At 42.8% G+C, this 20,542-nt stretch overlaps 2 protein-coding genes and 1 long non-coding RNA gene across 5 annotated transcripts in view; 2 read left to right on the top strand and 1 right to left on the bottom strand.

Moving 5' to 3' along the window:
- Positions 1-6,963, top strand: part of LOC147141009 (3',5'-cyclic-AMP phosphodiesterase 4B-like) — a 33,707-nt gene extending 26,744 nt beyond the window's left edge. For both annotated transcript variants that reach the window (XM_086042606.1, XM_086042607.1), the window contains 8 exons: positions 1,352-1,557; positions 1,663-1,761; positions 2,406-2,570; positions 2,855-2,954; positions 3,108-3,262; positions 3,372-3,494; positions 3,574-3,756; positions 4,784-6,963. In XM_086042606.1, the coding sequence (XP_085898732.1) occupies positions 1,352-1,557; positions 1,663-1,761; positions 2,406-2,570; positions 2,855-2,954; positions 3,108-3,262; positions 3,372-3,494; positions 3,574-3,756; positions 4,784-5,122 (1,370 nt within the window). In that variant the 3' untranslated portion in view covers positions 5,123-6,963. The remainder of the gene's footprint in view (positions 1-1,351; positions 1,558-1,662; positions 1,762-2,405; positions 2,571-2,854; positions 2,955-3,107; positions 3,263-3,371; positions 3,495-3,573; positions 3,757-4,783) is intronic.
- A 1,654-nt stretch (positions 6,964-8,617) lies between these two features.
- Positions 8,618-14,440, bottom strand: LOC147141008 (uncharacterized). 2 transcript variants are annotated; one of them, XR_015088319.1, is made up of 4 exons: positions 14,296-14,440; positions 10,749-10,906; positions 9,253-9,300; positions 8,618-9,181 (listed from the first exon to the last, which is right to left on the bottom strand). It is a non-coding gene; the product is annotated as an uncharacterized LOC147141008 (long non-coding RNA). The 2 variants fall into 2 exon arrangements; XR_015088318.1 differs by having other exon boundaries at positions 9,253-10,906.
- A 619-nt stretch (positions 14,441-15,059) lies between these two features.
- Positions 15,060-20,468, top strand: fzr1b (fizzy/cell division cycle 20 related 1b). Its single transcript, XM_086042631.1, has 14 exons — positions 15,060-15,258; positions 15,453-15,636; positions 15,959-16,060; positions 16,146-16,209; positions 16,298-16,425; positions 16,511-16,593; positions 16,670-16,853; positions 17,433-17,498; positions 18,401-18,503; positions 18,587-18,768; positions 18,835-19,068; positions 19,792-19,896; positions 19,985-20,077; positions 20,166-20,468. The coding sequence occupies exons 2-14, from the start codon at positions 15,559-15,561 to the stop codon at positions 20,205-20,207; spliced, it is 1,464 nt and encodes a 487-aa protein (XP_085898757.1). The 5' UTR covers positions 15,060-15,258; positions 15,453-15,558; the 3' UTR covers positions 20,208-20,468.
- Positions 20,469-20,542: the final 74 nt, after the last annotated feature.

The raw sequence follows: 20,542 nt of genomic DNA, 5'->3' as shown, positions 1-20,542 counted from the left end.
CCCGGGCCCCGAAAAGACATTGCTTTACTCGTGACGGGGGAAAGCCGAGTTTCCACATCTCTTAAAAGCCTGGCAGCGTTGAGTCACTCACGCCGCCCCGAGGCTTTTCTTCATTACACGACACGATGGAGAACAGTAGAAGGGGCGAAAACAAAGCGCGCGGAAGGACGCTCGGCTGATCGTAAAACCGATTTGTTGTCATCTGCATTGCAGCGAGCAGCCGTCATGTGGAGCAGGAATATTTACCTGCGGTGCTTTACTGCTGGCTTTTAGCTTCCCTCTTTCTTGAGGTTCGTGCAGCATGTGCGAGGATGTCACACAGTGCATTGCACTGAACAAACGTACACATTAGTAGTAGGGACGGACCGATTATCGGCCGGGCCGATTATCGGCACCGATATTTGGCTTTTTGACGAATATCGGCATCGGCCTTTTTTAAAACTCTGCTGGCCGATAATAAATCAATTTAAAACCGTGGAAATCAAAACAAAGATATGTGAAAGTTTAACATTTCATTTTGAAATTTACAGTAGAAAACTACATGGAGTTATATTGTTTAAGTTTTTCTTTATCCTTTTTAAGAGATGCTGACAATCCTGGGTGCTCCCTGAACTGTCAAAAATTTCTTGTGATAATGATTTTTTTAAACATGTTTAAAGACGTTACAACAAAGTTAAGAGTAAATTTTTCCTTAGATTTTGATGGCAATATTTTCCTTTTCACTGATTGAATGAATACCAGCTTGAAGTATCGGTTATCGGCCTCCTTGACTACCAATAATCGGTATCGGCCCTGAAAAAAGCATATCGCTCTATCTCTAATTAGTAGGTTGCTTCTCTAAACCGTTCGCACTGTTGTGTGTGCATACTGCTGCCTTTCAATGTACAGACACTGACAAAACAATGGGCGGGTTGCGTCAAGAAGGGTATCCGGAGTATTTTTTTTTGTTTGTTTTCCCAAACAAATCACGCTAGTGAGTTGCAGTGGCGACCCGTGATGGGACAAGCCAAAAGTCGCAGCAACTTCTCTCAACGGTAATATGTGCCAACCTTTTCCCCTATGGCACTCTGTGGTTTGGTGCTACAACACAACTGGCATGGGAATTGTTGTTTATTTTTTAACGTCTCATTTGTATCGCTCAACCCCTTTTTCCGAACTACACTCCATTTTGAGGGCACGTGAAAAATAGGTCACAAAACTGTCGTCATTTCAGCGAAGGATTGCGTGCTAAGGAAATATATGAGAGGTCAACGATCTGCCGGTGTTCGCCGTGACTGCGCTAGCCACGAAAGCTGCGGTCGTAGCCGTGCAGTTTTCAAACCACGTTCCCGTCCTCCTGTTTGCGCCACAGACAAACAGAATGAGCTGGAGCTTCCGTGTCCCGTTCCCAAGTCAAGGGAAAGAAAGCGGCGGCAAGGCCAGCAGCCACAACAGCAGCAAGGTGGGATGATGACTCAGATTGGCGGGGTGAGGAAGGTCAGCTACACGCCCTGTATCTCTGGAGGCACCAACAATCGCTTTGGGGTCAAGACGGATCAGGAAGAACTACTGTCGAAGGTAAGAGGTCACGCTATTAATGAAGGATCAAAAAAAAATAATAATGTTTGAACAGTGTGGATCTCTTGTGCTGATCATCCATGTCCATTCTTGGCTTTAAATTAGGACCTGGAGGGCATCAATAAATGGGGACTGAATATCTTCCGGGTGGCAGAGCACTCTCACAACCGGCCCCTCACGTGCATCATGTACGCCATCTTTCAGGTCAGTGTCATGCTTGAAAGCAGACTGGTCATCTTTGTGCTGGATCAAAATAAAACATTTGCTTTTACTTTGGAAAACAATGATTAACATTTTTGCCTTTTGGTTTTTTTTCATTGTTGAGGACCAAACCTCAGTTACTGGTTTGGTATTATTTGCTCAGAATTACTTTGTTTGTGCAATTTGGACACTTGTCAATTTCAATCCTAGTTTTGAATAAAATAATCGACGGATTAATCAATTATTAAAATAATTATTAGTTGCAGCTGACAGTTGACAGTTGTTTGAAGGTTTATGATTACTGTAACATCAATGCTAATTTCCTTTTCACAATAAATGTTAGCATTAAGCTAGCAGACTTCTGTTATGTGGCTTGGTTGAGTATTTTGGAGTTTAATTCTCTTTTGCTGTGCGTCAGTATTACGCTAAACTTCAAGCAGATAAATAAACAGCTTGAAGCAAGCATGCTGTGCCTCTTATCTGGCGTGAGCGAGGGACGATCTTTTTTTCATATCCGCAAAATGATGTCATTGCATAGTTTCCTTGTTTCTTGACAGCAAGCGAGTGAGAACAGGTGCTGGGGAATACGTGAAAAAGCGGAAGTCTAGAAAGTATTTGCTCACTTTTGCTCCCTGCGCGGCACACAGGAGCGGGACCTGATGAGGACGTTCAAGATCCCAACGGATACGTTTGTGACGTTCATGCTTACCCTGGAAAGCCACTACCACTCTGACGTGGCTTACCACAACAACCTGCATGCCGCCGACGTCGCCCAGTCCACTCATATCCTGTTGTCCACGCCAGCATTGGATGTAAGTGCGTCGTAGTCGTACATCCTGAGGCAGGAAATGTAAATGCCTTTATGTGTTATTTTGAACCAGTTGACTTTGAAATTTGGCCGGGGCTAGGATGGCTTTTGCCACATGCCTTTTTTAATTGTTTAATGAGCTGACTCGCATTGACGTCAAGCCTAATGAAATTGCATACCAGACAGTTAACACAAGCAGCGAGGGGAAAGGCTTCAAACACATGACAATCCTGCTTAGCCACTTAGCTGAATGAGCCTAATTTGTTTTCTCGTCCCATCAAAACACAGGCCGTATTCACTGATCTGGAGGTCCTGGCAGCTATTTTTGCAGCTGCAATTCATGACGTGGATCACCCTGGAGTGTCCAATCAGTTCCTAATCAATACCAGTAAGTGCTGTTTAGTGTGCGGGTATATTTGCGCGCTTTAAAGGAATCTGCCTCCAAAGGCGATAGCGTGGGTGTTTGGGGAGACAAGTGCATGGTTGCTATAGTTACCTGCGCTCCATTTCATTTCCCTGTCATTGCTCCCGCATCCCGCAGACTCCGAGTTGGCTCTGATGTACAACGACGAGTCCGTGCTGGAGAACCACCACCTGGCTGTGGGCTTCAAACTGCTGCAGCAAGACAACTGCGACATCTTCCAAAACCTCAGCAAGAAACAAAGGCAGACACTCAGGAGGATGGTCATAGACATGGTGAGCAAATGAGGCCGCTATCGGGATTTAGCTGTGGCAGGCCGCTGCTTTTTCCTTCATCCGGAAAATGAGGTCTCACATTGGTCTGGAACACCCGCTTCCTTTCCAGGTTTTGGCAACGGACATGTCCAAACACATGAGCCTGCTGGCAGAGTTGAAGACGATGGTGGAGGCCAAGAAGGTAACCAGCTCGGGAGTCCTTCTGTTGGACAACTACACAGACAGGATGCAGGTAACGAGCATGCTAGTACCACGCCGGGACAAAGGGGAACGCAAAGATCCAGACTTTGAACTTTCGAGCACTCCCGCAGGTTCTTCGTAGCATGGTCCACTGCGCCGATCTGAGCAATCCCACCAAGCCTCTGGATCTGTACCGGCAGTGGACCGACAGGATCATGGACGAGTTCTTCCACCAGGGAGACCGAGAGAGGGAGCGGGGTATGGAGATCAGCCCCATGTGTGACAAACACACAGCGTCAGTGGAGAGGACGCAGGTGGGGTTTACACACTAAATAAAAGCACGTCAGATCGGCAGAGGTGGAAATAGTACTCATGATCGTACTTAAGTCGATGTGTATTTTTACATTTTTTTCCGGAAATGCTTTGGACCAAATCACTTCCTGAATCATAATTCATTTATGTTTGTGCAATTTCCACACTGTCCATTTGAATTAAAGTCCTGTTTTTAAGGGTTGGGAATTAAAAAATGTTTTTTTTTGGGGGGTTTTTTTGTATCCAGTTCATCAATTAATCGACAAAATAATCGACAGAATTAATTGAATAATTACCCTTTTGATCTATGCTGACTGATAAACAGCATGAGACCACTGAACAGTGCCTGTGTTTATGATTTATTCATGCAAAAAAGTATTTGCACTTTATTACGAGACACCGTTCACTCGCAGAAAAATTTTAGTCAAACTTTTTCACTTTTCAGTGTTTTGTTTGTTTGTCAACAAATGTGTCTATTTTGACAAAGTCTGGAGTAGAGTGTTTAGAAAAAGCCAAAAATCTGTCCAAAAAATAAATACTCGAGTAAACAACAGACACCTGACAAAAATACTTAAGTAATGGAGTATTCTGTACTTTGTACTTTAAATGATTTTGTAAAATAATCTTAATTTCCCCCCCCTCAATATTGTGATTTTGATTTCATGTATGATTATTTTTTTCAAGGCTCTTATCAAGACATTGTATAAATAATTGTGCAAAATATGTTGGAATAGCAATACACCTAAAACAGGCTGGATAGGGCCTCTTGAAGACCGGACTTGTGCACCACTGATGTACAATATTAAAAAAAAAATAAAGACTAGCGAACGACCGAAATAAAACAGTCATTTGTTTATTTATTCATTTTTTAGTTGCAGCCTTTTCGATTTAAAAATCGCAGTCGACTACTTTGCGACGCCGATTTGAATTCGATTCATTGTTCAGTCCGACTTCCCACCACCGGCGATCGTTTGTATGACCGCATTCCTGTGAGTCACGTTTACTGACGCCGTCCTTCATTCCTTTCAGGTGGGCTTCATTGACTACATCGTGCATCCTCTGTGGGAGACGTGGGCCGACCTGGTCCACCCGGATGCCCAGGACATCCTGGATATGCTGGAGGACAATCGCAACTGGTACCAGAGCATGATCCCCCAGAGTCCCTCCCCTCCCTTCTACTCCAGCGAAGGCGACCAGGGACCGCACGGGGAGGTGGAGGGCCTTCCTGTTGCCAACAAATTTCAGTTTGAGCTGACGCTGGACGAGCCGGAACGCGAGAACGCCATGACGGAGACGCTCCAAGGCCACCCGCCCGATCAGGACGGCGTCGGCACGGCAACGCACGACGTCTCTCCGGGCGAGACATAGCCGGATCGGGCGCCTGGTTGGAAGAGTGCAGCACCTCTTGGGGATCATGAATTGCAGTGGAGAAATCCTGCAAATTTGGCTCTTTGGAGCTTCCTGGTTGTGAGGGCCTTGCAGAATGTGGGGCACCCCTGCCGATGAGCCTCGGAAACCCTGCGGCGGTTTGTTTTTGAATCCGGGGATGCAAGGTGGAACTGCAGAAGCATGGGAACGTGCTGACTGTCACAGACAAAGTAAGGCCAAGTGGACACTATTCAGTCGTGTACTCGGGACTGGTGGGAAATTCCCAACTTGCACTTCAGGACATTTGTTGAATTCATTTACAAACACAGCAACGCTCTATTGTGTTTGGATTAAGTGTCCAACCAAGACTACTGGTCAGCAAGTTACTTGTAACCAAGTGTTTTTCCCTCTCTCTCTCTCTCTCTCTCTCTCTCTCTTTCTCTCTCTCTCTCTCTCTCTCTCTCTCTCTCTCTCTCTCTGTAACATGTCTTAAAAATGAGTGTGTGCCTTTTTCTTTTTTTTTTGTTCTTTTTTTTTTTACAACCATGTCCTTTTGTAAATGTTTTTCTAATTTATTGAACACAATCATGTAGCTGTAAAATGTGTACCATTTTCTACCGAGAGGACGAATCTGTCTCTCACAGTCTTCCTAACGTTCTGGCAATAGCGTAAGCTCCTTCTCACTGAAGCATTCAGTGACTGCGTCTCCAAATCAAAATCACTTTGACTTCCCAGCACACTTTGCGGCCCAAAGTGACGACGGTGATGGTCAGGTCAACGTGTGAAACCAAAATGTGTGTTTTTCCCTAAAAAAAAAAAAAAAAAAAAAAAAAAGTCTACCACATAAGCCATTAGAAACTCCCATTTTTTCAAATCCAAAGATCTTGTCACTTTGATGGCTTCGCTGGCCATCTCGTTCATGTCAATATGAGGTGGGAGGATGACATCAGGCAGGCCAATTTTGTTTCAAGCTGCGCTAATAACGTCAGCTTTGAAAATGTCCTTTTTCCTTTCCGTGAGGTCAAGCACTTACGTTACGCACACACCTGTTATGCTTAGCGCCCTTCCAGTGCTGTGAATTCACTTTACGCCATGACTCATTCTAAACTTCAGGCGACTGTAGACACACGTGTGCACATTTAATGACACGTAAGAGATTTAATAATCACATCTTGTAGTTTTGATTGTGGCACTTTGTCGACAGTTCTGCAGCTGGTCGCTGATCTGTCAACATCACCTTAATGGTACCACGTTGTTGTGCGCAACTTTCACTTAAAGGAGCAGCTGCGTGTGTGCGTGCGCGTAAAATGATCCCAGAATTGCACAGAATGTTGTTTCGCCCAGCCGTGTAGTGCTGACCATTCCGCTGTTTTTAACAGTCTATTTATTATCTTTTCCTTGTATAGTTATACTATTGATATTGGTTCAAAAATTGTCACTGTATATTTGTTATTTATATGCACTACCACATGTCAAATCAGTTTGACTGAACTTGTCTGGTGGCTCTGTTATATTGTGCTCAGCTGTTTTGTTATATGACCATGACATGACGTTATGCAGTTCCAATTTGAACTATTTGAAAAATACTGTACTTTTTGGGTTTGAGTGAGAGATGTTTGGATCCACCTCGTTTGGGTTTCGGAATATGTTTCGCTTTAATGGAAGCTATTAAGTTCTCAATCATGTGTACGGTGACGGGTCATTGTACAGCTCAGAATATCTGTTGAAATGTACCATCAATTTTTTTGGAGTGTTTTTCTTTACAGTGATTCAGATAAAATGGTATATGTTGTGCTCAACAAATGTTTTCTATCAGATTATTAAAATGGGCATGTATTACATTTTCCTCACTCTTGAGTCTTTTTGGGTGGACCAGGGACACGGGCACGATAAATGATCACTTGATCGTGAAAGACCCTGCAAAGTAAGGGTCACCAACCTTTTCAAAACTGGCAACTCCCAGTTGCATGCACACTTCTGAAATAACAATAGTCATGATCAAATGTAATTTGCTCAGAATACCTTTAAGTGTTATTAAATGTTATTATTCATAGTTCCTGATAGCTAATTCCGAATCTCCCCGTTGTTCTTTCTTGAGCACATCTGGTTTCCAGAATAATTCATTTAGGAACAAATAAAGCCATCTCTGCCTAAAATTTGCTGTTGACCAGTGTAATTGCTGAAAAATGTGCAAAAACTGACAGGTATGTGGTTATTTACTGTTAACAGTTTTCCCTTTTCGGGTGGCTGGAGCTAAATCAACGTTACCTGCCGTGCTTTGGAGTCCAGCGTGAATCACCCCTCTTACGCTATTTAACAATTTAAGAGCCTCCATTGGCATCAGCGGTTATCTGGTGCAATTGCGATGTGGAGCTAGCTAGCTAGATAAGTGGCGAATTCAGTGCGCCTCATTGTTAGTCGTGAGTGTGCGCAAAAAACAGAAAGATAGGCAAAAGTGTGAGGAGGGGGTAATTGTTTTCTTCAAAAGTCCAACTTGACAGCAAGCGTTTAGAGCTTCGGGGCTGTGCGTTTAAAAACACCTCACACGCCCGCAGCATTCATAAATGCACTCTTGTACATCACCTTTAGTCCAAAGGTCAGCGGGGAAAACTTGTAGAAAATGTTGTCAAACTTAACTCCAAAAGTGAAACATGCAAATTCTTGAGCGGAACATTTGCTATTCTCTAGTTAAGCAATCACAACAGTCACATGTACCGGTATTCCTTATAAATTCATTCCCGAAGCCACAGACTCAATGCGATGTAAACAGGAAGAATAGAAGAGATAGCGATGCTATGTGCTTAGCCCTCAGGGCATTCACTCTCCCATGTCCTCGAGCACCTTGACCCATACTGATAAGCACCTGAAATACACGATCCACAAGCCGGGAAAGAAAAACGGAATTAGCATGAAAGCCGCGATGACGTCAAACAGTTTTAGGTTTCTGACTAAGTCAATAAGACACAAAAGGAAACACTTGATATCATCTAAGCTGTGGCTGCTGAAGGACAAGCATTACTAATACTATCGTGCGTCAAAAAATGCTGAGGTGGGACCACTCAGTATCGAGCATTCATTCAAACATTTTCTGCAATGGTGCGTCAGCACTCAATAGACATTCAGACAATTGTATACAAAATAAATACAAATCCTGAGCCCGTGCACGCACGCACACGCACGCACACGCGCACACAATTTTGTGTGTAATTGAGGATTTTGAGGTGGAAATTTGTTATAAGATAAACATTTAATATGCGTTTTACATGACAAAAGAGCGAAAATGCCCCCCCAAAAAACAGAAACCCCCAAATATTTTAAACAAAAAAATTGAAAAGAAAAAAAAAAAAAATATATATATATATATATGTATATATATATATATATATATATATATATATATATATATATATATAGAGAGAGAGAGAGAGAGAGAGAGAGAGAGAGAGAGAGAGAGAGAGAGAGAGAGAGAGAGAGAGAGAGGAGAGAGAGAGAGAGAGAGAGAGAGGGAGAGAGAGTTAATTTAATTTTCTATTTCTACGACGCTTGTAAGAGACTTGAATAAAATCTTTGTCAGCTACCACAGGAAGTAAATAAAAATATATCTGATAGATCAGATACAGAGAATTTTTATGAGGATTTTCTTGGCCTTCGTCAAATGTGGGGCAAGGCATACTAAGTGTCCATGTACAATGAACAGTCTGGTACAGGAAGTGTTAACATGAAAGTTGAACAATCTTCCTGGACATTCATCAAAATGAATATTTACAGTAAATACAGGCCCAGTCCAGGACCTTTTTATTTCCATGCAGGTTCTCCACTCTTCCCTGGAAACGAGCAGGGAGTTTCTTCAAAACTCAAAACACGAGTCAAGTGGTTTGTCACCGACTGACGTCATGTGACTGATCCAACTTTGGCAGCGAGGTCTGTGAACTGTCTGGTTTCGGGCTGGACCGGAGGTTCCTCACAGCCGCTCAGCTTCCGCCCTCAGCGCTGTACCAGCCAGGTCCAGGGAGAAGGCTTGCAGTTTTTGGCTAAGGCAGGGAGGAAGAGAACCACTTCCTGCAAAACAAATCTGCTCTCTCTGTATCCACATTATGAAAACAAATGTCTTCCTGAATTTTTTTACTCACCAGCTGCTGTTTGTTTTCATTTGGATAGACAGTGAGTAGTGAAGGCAACTGGGCAGTTCAGGGGAAAAATATAAGGGAATATTAGTGGGCATTGGATTCAATGGAAGCTTGCAAGCGCAGGGATGAGGTCAGATGGCCTCAGACGCATGAGGAAGGAAGAATACTGAAATAGAAAGAATCCTCCGCTCTCAGGAAAATGATGCATTTGGAAAAGATAAGATGGAGCAATTTGCAAGGCTACGTGTAGGAGTCTCTCTCTTGCTCTCTCTCTCTGAGTGTAAAACGCAACAGTAGGACAATAACAGGATGGGTGCTTCCCATTAAATGTCATCAAGCATCAGGTCATCAAACATGGTGGGAATCATAGACATGCTATTTTTTTTAGCATTTTTTTAGTCCTTTTCCCAAACTTTATACTGACAACTAGCACAAAAAAACCCATAAAATTATTGTTTTGTAGGCTGTTTTATATTTAAACTGATTAATCACAAAATGTTCCATAATTGAACACGATTAATCGTATTATTCAACTACAGTTTTTTCACAAAGCTTGAAACAGATATACTTGATTAAAATCTTGGAATTAATATGGGGAGAAAAATTAAAAGTATATTTCGATTCAAAGACTGTTCAAATAGCTTTCTTTGATCCCTGAATGCGATTCTTCTCCTGTAAAATACAACTGTTGAACGATACACCAAAGACGTACAACTAATACGGGATTTGAATTTGTCTTTGCAAAGTACGCAAATTATCTTGGATTTCTCCAATGAGTCGCCGAGCAAATTTTTCAAGTAAAACTATGTAAAGATATTTTTACTAGCAACTGTTTTTTTCCACATCTTAACCGAGTCATTATATGTGACACACAAAAATACTGTGCAATTACATTACATTTATTTCAATCAGTAAGAACGTAATATAAAACCCGATGAAAGACTATCGTGCGTATATTCTCTTCTGTGTGTCAAATCACATTTCTCATGATGAATTTAAGGACATGGAACCAGCCTGACATTTAGACTGCGTGACCTCGGGGCTTTTTTGCCGCGGCGCAGTCAGCTCAGGAATCGTTTGGACGTGGAAGGGAACATCCCTGTGGCATGGCACGAGAGCATGATGTCATCTTATGGAGAAAACACAAACATGGCTTGGCTCTGCATAGTGATGATGATGATGATGATAACAAGGCACATGCTTGCTTGTAAACACACTCAAGACACACTGTTTCATGGCGGAAGAACAAATGCTGCAGGGTGAGAAGGAAACCTTTAGGGAGAGCGGAATGAAATGTTGATTCCCACACACACATTTAGACATACATCAATGTGGGGTTTTGTCAATGGGGTAGGCGTCAGATTTTCATTTCCAAATCCCAACAGACCCTCAAGATGAAGGTGGACAATAAGCCCAAACACATGCCCCCCCTTTTCAATCAATCCATAATCATTTCATTCAGACACTGGGGGAAAGGGAATCATTCTAATTGGACTCACACATATTGCGGGGGAAGGGGAAGAGCAGCTCTTCTGACAAGCGCGTAGGAGGAGATGTTCAACTGCAGTGACAGTCTGTTGTGGAGGGGAAGACACTTCTTGTGCCAGAAAAAGCCCAGGTGGGGCTTGCACAAACTGCAACATCCCACTGGGTGCATCTAAAGGGGCAAGGGGACAAATACAAGCACAATATAATACTGTTTATTAGGGATGTCCAAATTAAAGCATTAACTATGGAGATTAATTTAAATTTCATAACGCACTAAAATAAAGTTAACTCAGTTAACTCAGTTTTATTTACTTCCTCTTTGAATCGAAATATACTTGTATTTTTTTTCCACATTTCCACAAGATTTTACTCAAGTAAATAACGGTTTCAAGCTTCGTAAAAAAATTGTAGTTGAAAAAAAAACATGATTAATCGCGATTAATTATGGAAAATTTTGCGATTAATTAGTAATTAAATTAATTAAACATTTGATTAAAAATGTAATCGTTTGACAGCACTACTGTTTATATAAGAGAAAAAAATATTCTGTACATATTCGGTACACTCACCAATTGTGTGACGGCAGGAGGTTGCCAAATTTTAGTTGTTATATTCATAAACAATGTACATTACAACATTAATCGTTACATATGTCAAGTAAAAATAAAAAATAAAAATAAAATGTTTCAATATTTTATTCAAAAATGTATTTAGGTTAAGTGAAGTCTAGAAAGAGTCTTTTAAAAAATATTTTTAATCAAAAACAAGTGGCCATTCATGTTAAGTGAAAACCAGAAAAGAAAAACAAACGTAAATGTAATTTGTAAACATTTGGGAACAACGCAAGCATTCTTTACTGTTGTTTCAGTGAGTAAAAAAAAAGAAAAAAATACCATTTAATGATAAAATCTGACAAACAACATGTTGAGCTGATGTGATTCAAGATGTGATTGTGTTTTACAGTAAAACCCGGCTCGCCTCACTTTGTCATACACAAGCACTATCTCTAGGAAAAACACTGGCCACCTACAACAACAAAATCTCCTTTTTTTTTTTGTCAGTTTCACCGGGGTGATGTAGATGGTATGATTAACCAGTTGTTTTGTTGTTGTGAATTCCTGTAAGCACTCAACAGCTGACCCAGCTTCCTGGCCACTGGCCTGTTCTCCATTAAAGGAGCGATAAGGAAGCCAAATTTGCCCCTCCACCCTGGCTGGTACTCACAGACACTGCCTTCCACATGGTCGTCACGGCCTTCCTCAAACGTGGGCCTGGCAGCACGCTGCTCCAAGTGCAGCTGATGGGGGTTCAGATATGATTATGTTGTGACTGGGCCGCCTAAAACGTGCGATGCTGCTCGGATATCAACCGTGTGTTTATGTTGCTGTGTGTTGGCATGGGCAAAACCAGTATTAAAGGTATTTTAGGTATTTTGGTTGGATTTGTGTACTTTTATCACATCTGTAATGCACCATAGGCAAAAAACACACATGCAGTCCTTAATGTGTCATAATGAAGCATACATTTGAAATATTTTGAGTGTATAAAGTTCTGCAAATGACTGATTCATACAAAATCAAGGACCATAATGTCAAAAACACAAGTCAAAGGAAAAAATGTCCTTTTTTTTGTCTTTGTCACTTAATGTCATACATGAGATTTTGGGGTTCATTTTAAATGTATTTATTTTAGTGTTGCTGTGCAATCGTAGCTAGAAGACGGAAGGTTAAATAGTTGTTTGAGAATTGTACTTTATCACACAATATTTGGTGGACATATATTTTTTATCTTGTACTTGACAAATACTCCCTATTAATAAAAATAATAATAATAATAATAATAATAATATATATAAAAAGGCATTTTCAAAACAATAAAAACTAGCAAGCTCTAAAAATTCATGAAAAATAATTGAATTTAAAAAACAAAAGTCAAAAGGAAATCAAATTAAAACTATATTGAGAAATCCAATAGTTCAGTTTTACAACGCTGCTGACAACTTTTACTTGCTACATTTCAAAGCACAAACAGAATATGTTTTTTAAAATTATTTTGTCAAAATAGGCTTGCTACTTTTCTCAACTCTCGTGGAATGACAATTTGTAAAAAAATATATATATACATTTTAAAAGGTGTAAATAAAGAGAGTTAAAGTCAACTGCAGGTGAGATCTTGATTGATTGATTGATTGATTGATTGATTGATTGATTGATTGGGATCTTGAGGACTTACTGTGTCAGAAAGGTACCAGGACTGATGTCACAAAGGATATATTATATCTTAATTATTGTTTTGCCTTCTCCCACTAGAGTCCAACACACTTTCCCAAGCCTTCTATGCCATGCCTTCACATACACCATAAGGATTCATCTGGGATCCTCAAAACGTCGACGTCACGGCAATCTTGATGTCATCCATTTTCAAAATGGGTCCGCTTGATGAAGTCCATGACCTTGGGAAAGTGGGGGGAAAAAAATCACACGAGCCAAAGTCGTGTGATCCAGTATGGAAATAGAGTTCTTGGCCAGGAACTGTCTGATGCTCAGGTCATTGTTAGCAGGCGTGTTGTTTTAGTGAAGCAGCCAAGAGTTAGCCTGCCACACGGTGAATGAAGCAAACGCCACAGGTTCTCTTTTTAGACATGCTGGTTGACCGTCTGATATATTAAAGGGCGAAAAATTTGTAGTTTCGGTTTGAAAAACTATATCTTTTTTCACACCAGTCTTGGAATTTTTCTGACACAGCTCAAAAAACAGGGATTGCAGTGACATGGAGGAACATGAACCAGTGAATAAAAGCGGGAACTACTTTGAGTGTAGAGTGTGATTACTTTTGTCACACTGTTGGGCTTTGTCTCTCATTGACCCAGAAAAGGTCATCTGAGTGAATCCATACGCTGTGTCCACCCTGATGACAGCACTTTCCTAACATGTACTGTAAATATCGGTTGAGTGTGTGGCTCTGTGTCAAAGGGCAATGTGGCAGACGGGCCTACGTGCGGATGTGAGGGCCACTAGAAATGCCGCATAGCCACCCGACCATGACGGTCACTACCATTACATCCCTCGTAGGAGCAGCAGTAGAGTGATTTGTTTGTCTTTCAGAGGGCTGTCTTTGAGCAATTGAGCAAAACACTATAGCTAGCCTGCTAGTTGACTGCAGCGCATAATCCATTTCACCGTCAAAAAGCACGTCTGTGCCATTAATCTGAGCAACAGAAAAGACAATTAATTAGCAATTCCCTCAATGATCATGTTAACTGTCTGAATTCCCGCCACATCTGTTTTTTTAATCACATTATGCCTGAGCAATTTACCTCACTTAACATCTTCTTTGCGATTGAAATTTCACACATTCAAACTTTGGTGATAGAGATGGTTAAAAACATTTCAGCCATTTACTCTATTTTTGTCAATTGCTTTGCTTTGATCAAAATACAGGTAAGGGTTTACTAGCGCTGCCATTAAGCTCAGGCTTTTGCCACTCAGAAGAACGTGGCGAATAATGCGGTGGGTGAAAGTCAATTCAAAATATGTATTTAAGTAAATGAATACATACATAGGGCGGCACGGTGGTCGACTGGTTAGCACGTCCGCCTCACAGTTCAGAGGTCGCGGGTTCGATCCTGGCTCCGGCCTCCCTGTGTGGAGTTTGCATGTTCTCCCCGTGCCTGCGTGGGTTTTCTCCGGGCACTCCGGTTTCCTCCCACATTCCAAAAACATGCATGGTAAGTTGATTGGATACTCTAAATTGCCCCTAGGTGTGATTGTGAGTGCAGATGTTTGTCTCTGTGTGCCCTGCGATTGGCTGGCAACCAGTTCAGGGTGTCCCCCGCCTACTGCCCAAAGACAGCTGGGATAGGCTCCAGCACGCCCCGCGACCCTTGTGAGGAGAAGCGGTACAGATAATGGATGGATGGATGAATACATACATAATCATATATGTATAACATAGATATACTTTCACAGTTTGATGTGGAGGATAATTCTTGTTTTGTTTTTTTTCAAACCCCCCAAAAATATTTTTTAAAACACTGATAAACATTCAATAAAAGATTTCCACAGAAAACGGGGTGAAATGGAAAAAAGACATCGAAACACAAAAGACAAAACGTTTTATAATACAATTTTTCATTGGGAAAAAAAATCCACGAGTTTGAGAATCCGCGAGCACCGAACGGTGAGTATGCGGGGGTCGACTGCAGAAAGAGAGCAGAAAGAGCTGATTGTTTTTTGGTAGGACAGCAGTGTCACCTTGTGGTCATAAGAGAGAATCACCCACTTGGCTCGACGGTGGCGAGTGCAGGAGCCATGCTACGCCGATAGGCGTCGTTGCTGTGTCGCTCGAACGAAGTCAGGCAAATAATGTTGGCTTCCAGCTGATTCCGTCGCCATTTTTGTTGCGAACGTAAACACCAGCGGTGTGACTGCACTTGAACGGACTTCACGTTTACGTTGGGCGACAGCGACGATTACTGAACAATGAGGGGGAATCTCGTGACCTGAGCGCATTGTCAGTGGGGTAAGTGAGACGCTCCAAATGACGTGATACTTCCATTGAAATGGCTGTCGTTTTACCATGTTAACAATAACACCAAGGCTGCCACTAGCGCACCATGATAGTGTTATTTATGTCTTTTTCGACTAAATGCAACATTAAATGACGACGTGAACCTGCTAAGACGCTTTGACCGTAGCAACGCGGTTTCTTTACAGATGGGGGTTCCGCGTGGATTCCCTCACCGTAAAGGAGCGGAGGTTTAAACCGGGGAGGGGAGGGCAGCAGTGGGGGCCTCGGTGCCCGTCCGTCAGCCTACTTAAAATGGACCAAGAGTACGAGAAGCGTCTTCTGAGGCAAATCAACCTCCAGAACTTGCCCGCTGAGGCGCGGCTGACCAGGGTGAGATCCGGGTGGGGGATCAACATTTCATACATGCATACAAACATCGGGATTTGATTTCAACATCAATTAAAGTAATCGTGATTATTTTTTTCCGTAATCGCCCAGCCCTAGAGTGCAGTATTGTAAAACGAATAACTCTCTGACAATGATAGACATAGATGATTATTATTATTTACAGTATGTTTTTTTTAATGAATGTATGGACTAGATTTACATGGTAAAAAGGTGGACTTAATAAAGTATGTTTTTTGTTAGGATCACTTGTCGGCATATATAAGTAAGTAACGGTACTTTTTCTATATGGCTCACCTCTCCTTAGTGTGGAAGTGTTACCTGCAGTCCCATCAGTGTGAAGTCAGGGGACCGCTTCATCCCCACCCGTGCCGGAAGCAACTGGAGCGTCAACTTCCACTACGCCAACGTGGGCGTTTTTGCCACATACCTGACAAAGTCACACGCTCATGTCATCAGATGCTGACTGACGTCTGTCTTCCTTCTCTGTCCAGGAGAACTGCCGCTCCCCCAGCCAGAACCATAAAGCAAAAGATGCCGGTTCAGATTCAGGCAAAGGTCCGCAATCCTCTTCGGTGTCTGTTAATGTGACCCGCGTCCTTGATAATGTCGCTCATGTTCAAGTATGTTATATGACTGCCGACAGATACAGTGGCGTATGCCGCCCTGTTGAGGAATGAGTTGCTGGGTGCGGGCATCGAGTCTGTGTCAGACCTGCACACAGACGAAAAGCGACATGCTGCCTACTCTCACGGCTCACGCGGCCTCTTTCGGGTACGAGGATTAAAAACGCTTCCCGGGTTACGATCTTTTGTTTCATGAACCAATCGAGATGATTTTGTGTTTTATCCAACCACAGTACACCATCCACGCTAAGAGAGTGCCTTTTGATAGCGATAATGAAGTCTCACCTTACTCTCTTTCTCCGCTTACCAACAAGAGGTAAGCTACGTCTCACTCGCTGAAATGACGCTTCGGTTTGCACCAAAACCTCCATCCCTCCCTCCGGCTGCTCTAGTCACAAGCTGCTCCGCTCGCCTCGTAAACCGGCCCGCAAGATCTCAAAGATCCCCTTCAAGGTGCTGGACGCCCCGGAGCTGCAGGATGACTTCTACCTCAACCTGGTCGACTGGTCGACGGGTAACTTGCTGAGTGTCGGTCTGGGAGCCTGCGTCTACCTGTGGAGCGCCTGTACCAGCCAGGTCATATCACTTTGTCACATCCAGACCCGATTGCCCTAAACTGTGGGACGGTGACCCTCTAACTCCGTCTTTCAAGTTCAAGTCCGGGTTTTTGGCGTGATGCCGAGATGCTGGACCCCCTCCTGTGGTCTGACTCCTTGTTGTCCTCGATCAGTCGCGCAGTGGCAGCGTCATGGTGTGTTAGGCAATGAATAGGAACGAAATGCTGACAAGGAGACGGTCGCAAGAAGGAGTCATGCTATATCGCCTCTGAAAAAAGTCTTTTCAATTCTGTATTTCCTTCCGTCTGGGTCATTTGAGCAAAACATAGCTTTTATGCGGTCGGTGGCTTCCTCAAAATAATCCGAGCTTTAGTTTTCTAAAGAAATTTTTCTATCTTCCCGCAGTACTTCAATTTCCAGCACTTCACAACTCATCCATGGTGAAAACCATTAGAGCTACCTAAAGAACAAAACCCTCTCATAAAGCCTTTTCATTCTGCGCTTAGCAGTGTGCAAAGACACGAGAACGGAACGCAGAGTCGTGTCGTAGCGAGACGCGCCCTCCAATATAAAAATTCGCTTACGTTTGTGCTCACAGGTGACACGGTTGTGCGACCTTTCGGTGGACGGCGATTCTGTGACTTCAGTGTGCTGGAACGAGAGGGTGAGCCAAATGAAACGACGAGTCCGTTGTGTGTCTATGGAGGATGACACTATGTTACATTTATTCATTTAGGTTGGGGGCTTAAACGGGAAATCAACCCAAGCACTTTTTTTTTTTCAAGAAAATGTTCCCAGCACGCCCACGAGTTAAAACACGGCATTCTGATTGATATCGCGTTTGTGGAATATGCGTTAAGCAGCAAAATCCACCCGTTTTTAGCCATCTCTGGGGGCGGCCATTTTGTCACTTCTGTCGACTGAAAATGGCATCACAACTGCTCAGGGCTCAGGTAACGACCAATCAGGGCTCAGCTTCAGAAAACAGGTCAGCCGTGATTGGTCGTTACTTTAGCCCTGGGTGATTGCCATTTTCAGTCGACAGAAGTGACAAAATGGCCGCCCCCCGAGATGGCGGGTGGATTAACCACAAACGCGATATTTATCAGAATGCCGTGTTTCAACTAGTGGGCCTGCATAGAACATATTCTTGAAAAAAAATATGTTTGGGTTGACTTTCACTTTAAATCAGATTGCTGATAATGATGATCAGTCAACTATATTTCACAGTTTTAATCAACACAATCGCACCTCATTTGATGAGACATTAGCCAAAACAGCTTTGCATGTTGGCAATAGAAACGGCCACAAAATTGGGTACACCAAGAGGTGTAAGAGTTGTATCCAAAGTGAGCGATGATTATGACTTGGAATGTTCAACACCACTTTTGTCCTTACCAATACCAGTACAAGTACCAATACGACTAGTGCTTTTCCTTTGTCACATTTCAGTTAACACAATGACAAAATTTTCCACAAAATTCCATTATTTTCCAACAATATAAATCAAAATACATCTTTTGAGTGGTCTTGAAATGGATTTGACTTTGCATCATTCTCTCGCAGGGGGGCCTGGTGGCCGTTGGCACCCACAAAGGTTATGTTCAGATCTGGGACGCGGCGGGTGGGCGAAAGCTGACCAGTTTGGAGGGCCACTCAGCTCGTGTGGGTAAATTACTGCCCCCGCCGCTGGTTAAGAACCCCTCATTATCTTTTCGCCCATGACGCCTTCTCGTTTTCCTTGTGTCTAAGGTGCCCTGGCGTGGAATGGGGAGCAACTATCATCAGGAAGTCGTGACAGAGTGATCTTGCAGCGGGATATCAGAACGCCGCCATGTGCTGAGAGGAGGTTGCAGGGGCACAGACAGGAAGTGTGTGGCCTCAAATGGTCGCCTGACCACCAGCATCTCGCCTCCGGTGGCAACGACAACAAGGTAAATGAATCCCAATTCAGCGACTACAACGTGTACTTTACCGTGGGCTTTCATGTCCGCCATCAGTTACTGGTGTGGAACAGCTCCAGCCTGCTTCCGGTGCAGCAGTACAGTGACCACCTGGCCGCAGTGAAGGCCATCGCTTGGTCCCCGCACCAGCACGGGCTGCTGGCATCCGGAGGCGGCACGGCCGACCGCTGTCTGCGCTTCTGGAATACGCTGACGGGTCAGGCGCTGCAGAGCACAGACACCGGCTCCCAGGTGTGCAACCTGGCGTGGTCCAAGCACGCCAATGAACTGGTGAGCGACACGCACCCACACTCACACTCTTAAAGAGTAGATTTTTTCTTTGTACTTATGTATAATAAGTGTAAAAAAAAAAATATTCAAATGCCAAAGGTGTTTTAATGGTTTTGGGCTGCATAATCCGGAAATGAATTGGCTTTACTTTCAGAGATATTGATATTTCTTTATACCATTATGGCTGTTCTGAAGTTTCTGTTCATCACTAAATTAAAAAAAAAAAAAATTTAAGTTTTGCCACGCCGATCCCAATCCGTCTTTAGTTGACCTCCGGATTTTTGATTCGATTCGATTTAAAAAAAAAATTGCTACCATGCTTGTGCACTGGTGTGGTTCTGCAGCCATCCACAAACGCAATACGCAATGATGTTTGGCGCAAAAGCATAGTTTGATCTCCACATTCAAAATGCGCTATATATCTGGAATGAAAAAAACATTTCAAGACATAATTTTCTAGCTAAATTTAAATACTCGATTTTCGATTAATCGATTGTTGGGGCGAATCGGTTTTAAATCTATTTTCGATGAATCTATACATAGTGTAGCGTAATCTTAATGTTACTTGTACCTCAATCTTTTGTTTTGTGCAGCTGAATATACATATTTTCCCCAGAAAAATTTTTAAATTTTCCCAACATTTTTTCCACACAATAGGATAATCCCATATATGACAATATAGAAATGAAAATATGGTAAATGTCTTTCTGTGTCCACTCCAAGGTAAGCACTCATGGTTACTCTCAGAACCAGATCTTAGTGTGGAAGTACCCGTCGCTGACACAGGTGGCCAAGCTGACCGGACATTCGTACAGAGTACTATACCTGGTATGACCTCATCTTTAGTTACATTCGATGACATCATCATATTCCCACAGGGTGAGCAATGTGACTTTTTTTTTTTTTTCCCTCTCAGGCCGTGTCCCCTGATGGCGAGGCCATCGTCACGGGTGCGGGGGATGAGACGCTTCGCTTTTGGAACATCTTCAGCAAAACGCGCTGCACCAAGGTCGGTCCTTGTCAGGTCACGTGATCAGCTTGTCAGGGAATATCAAATCACGTGTTTGTGTGTGTCTATGTCTGTCTGTTGTCATCAGGAGTCAAAGTCTGTGCTGAACCTTTTCACACGAATCCGATAGAGGAGCACTTCCCACAAAATGGTGGACCTGCAGCACTTTGCCACTGCAACTGTTTGTTGTTTGTTTGTTTGTTTTGTTTTTTTACGACAGTGTGCACTCAAAACATCCCCCGTACCCCCTATGGGTGATGTCACATCTTTAAACACAAAAAAGTTGTCTTCTTAATCATTATTATTGTTGCTTTATTTTATGATACATTAGAAGAAATATACATGTTCTAGAACTGATGTCATGGTACATTTTTAAAAGACTGGAGCACAAGTCTGACTTTGTGTGTGTGTGTCTTTGTTGAGGGAATGTGTGCCAATTTTTGGTGTGCCAGGGTTGCTCCCATC

The sequence above is a fragment of the Filicampus tigris genome, chromosome 10, assembly GCF_054856515.1.
Source record: "Filicampus tigris isolate MCC_2025a chromosome 10, RoL_Ftig_1.0, whole genome shotgun sequence".
In the NCBI taxonomy this organism is placed as follows: domain Eukaryota; kingdom Metazoa; phylum Chordata; class Actinopteri; order Syngnathiformes; family Syngnathidae; genus Filicampus; species Filicampus tigris.
The sequence above is the reverse complement of the archived record's forward strand: the minus strand, read 5'-3'. Positions and strand labels throughout refer to the sequence as shown.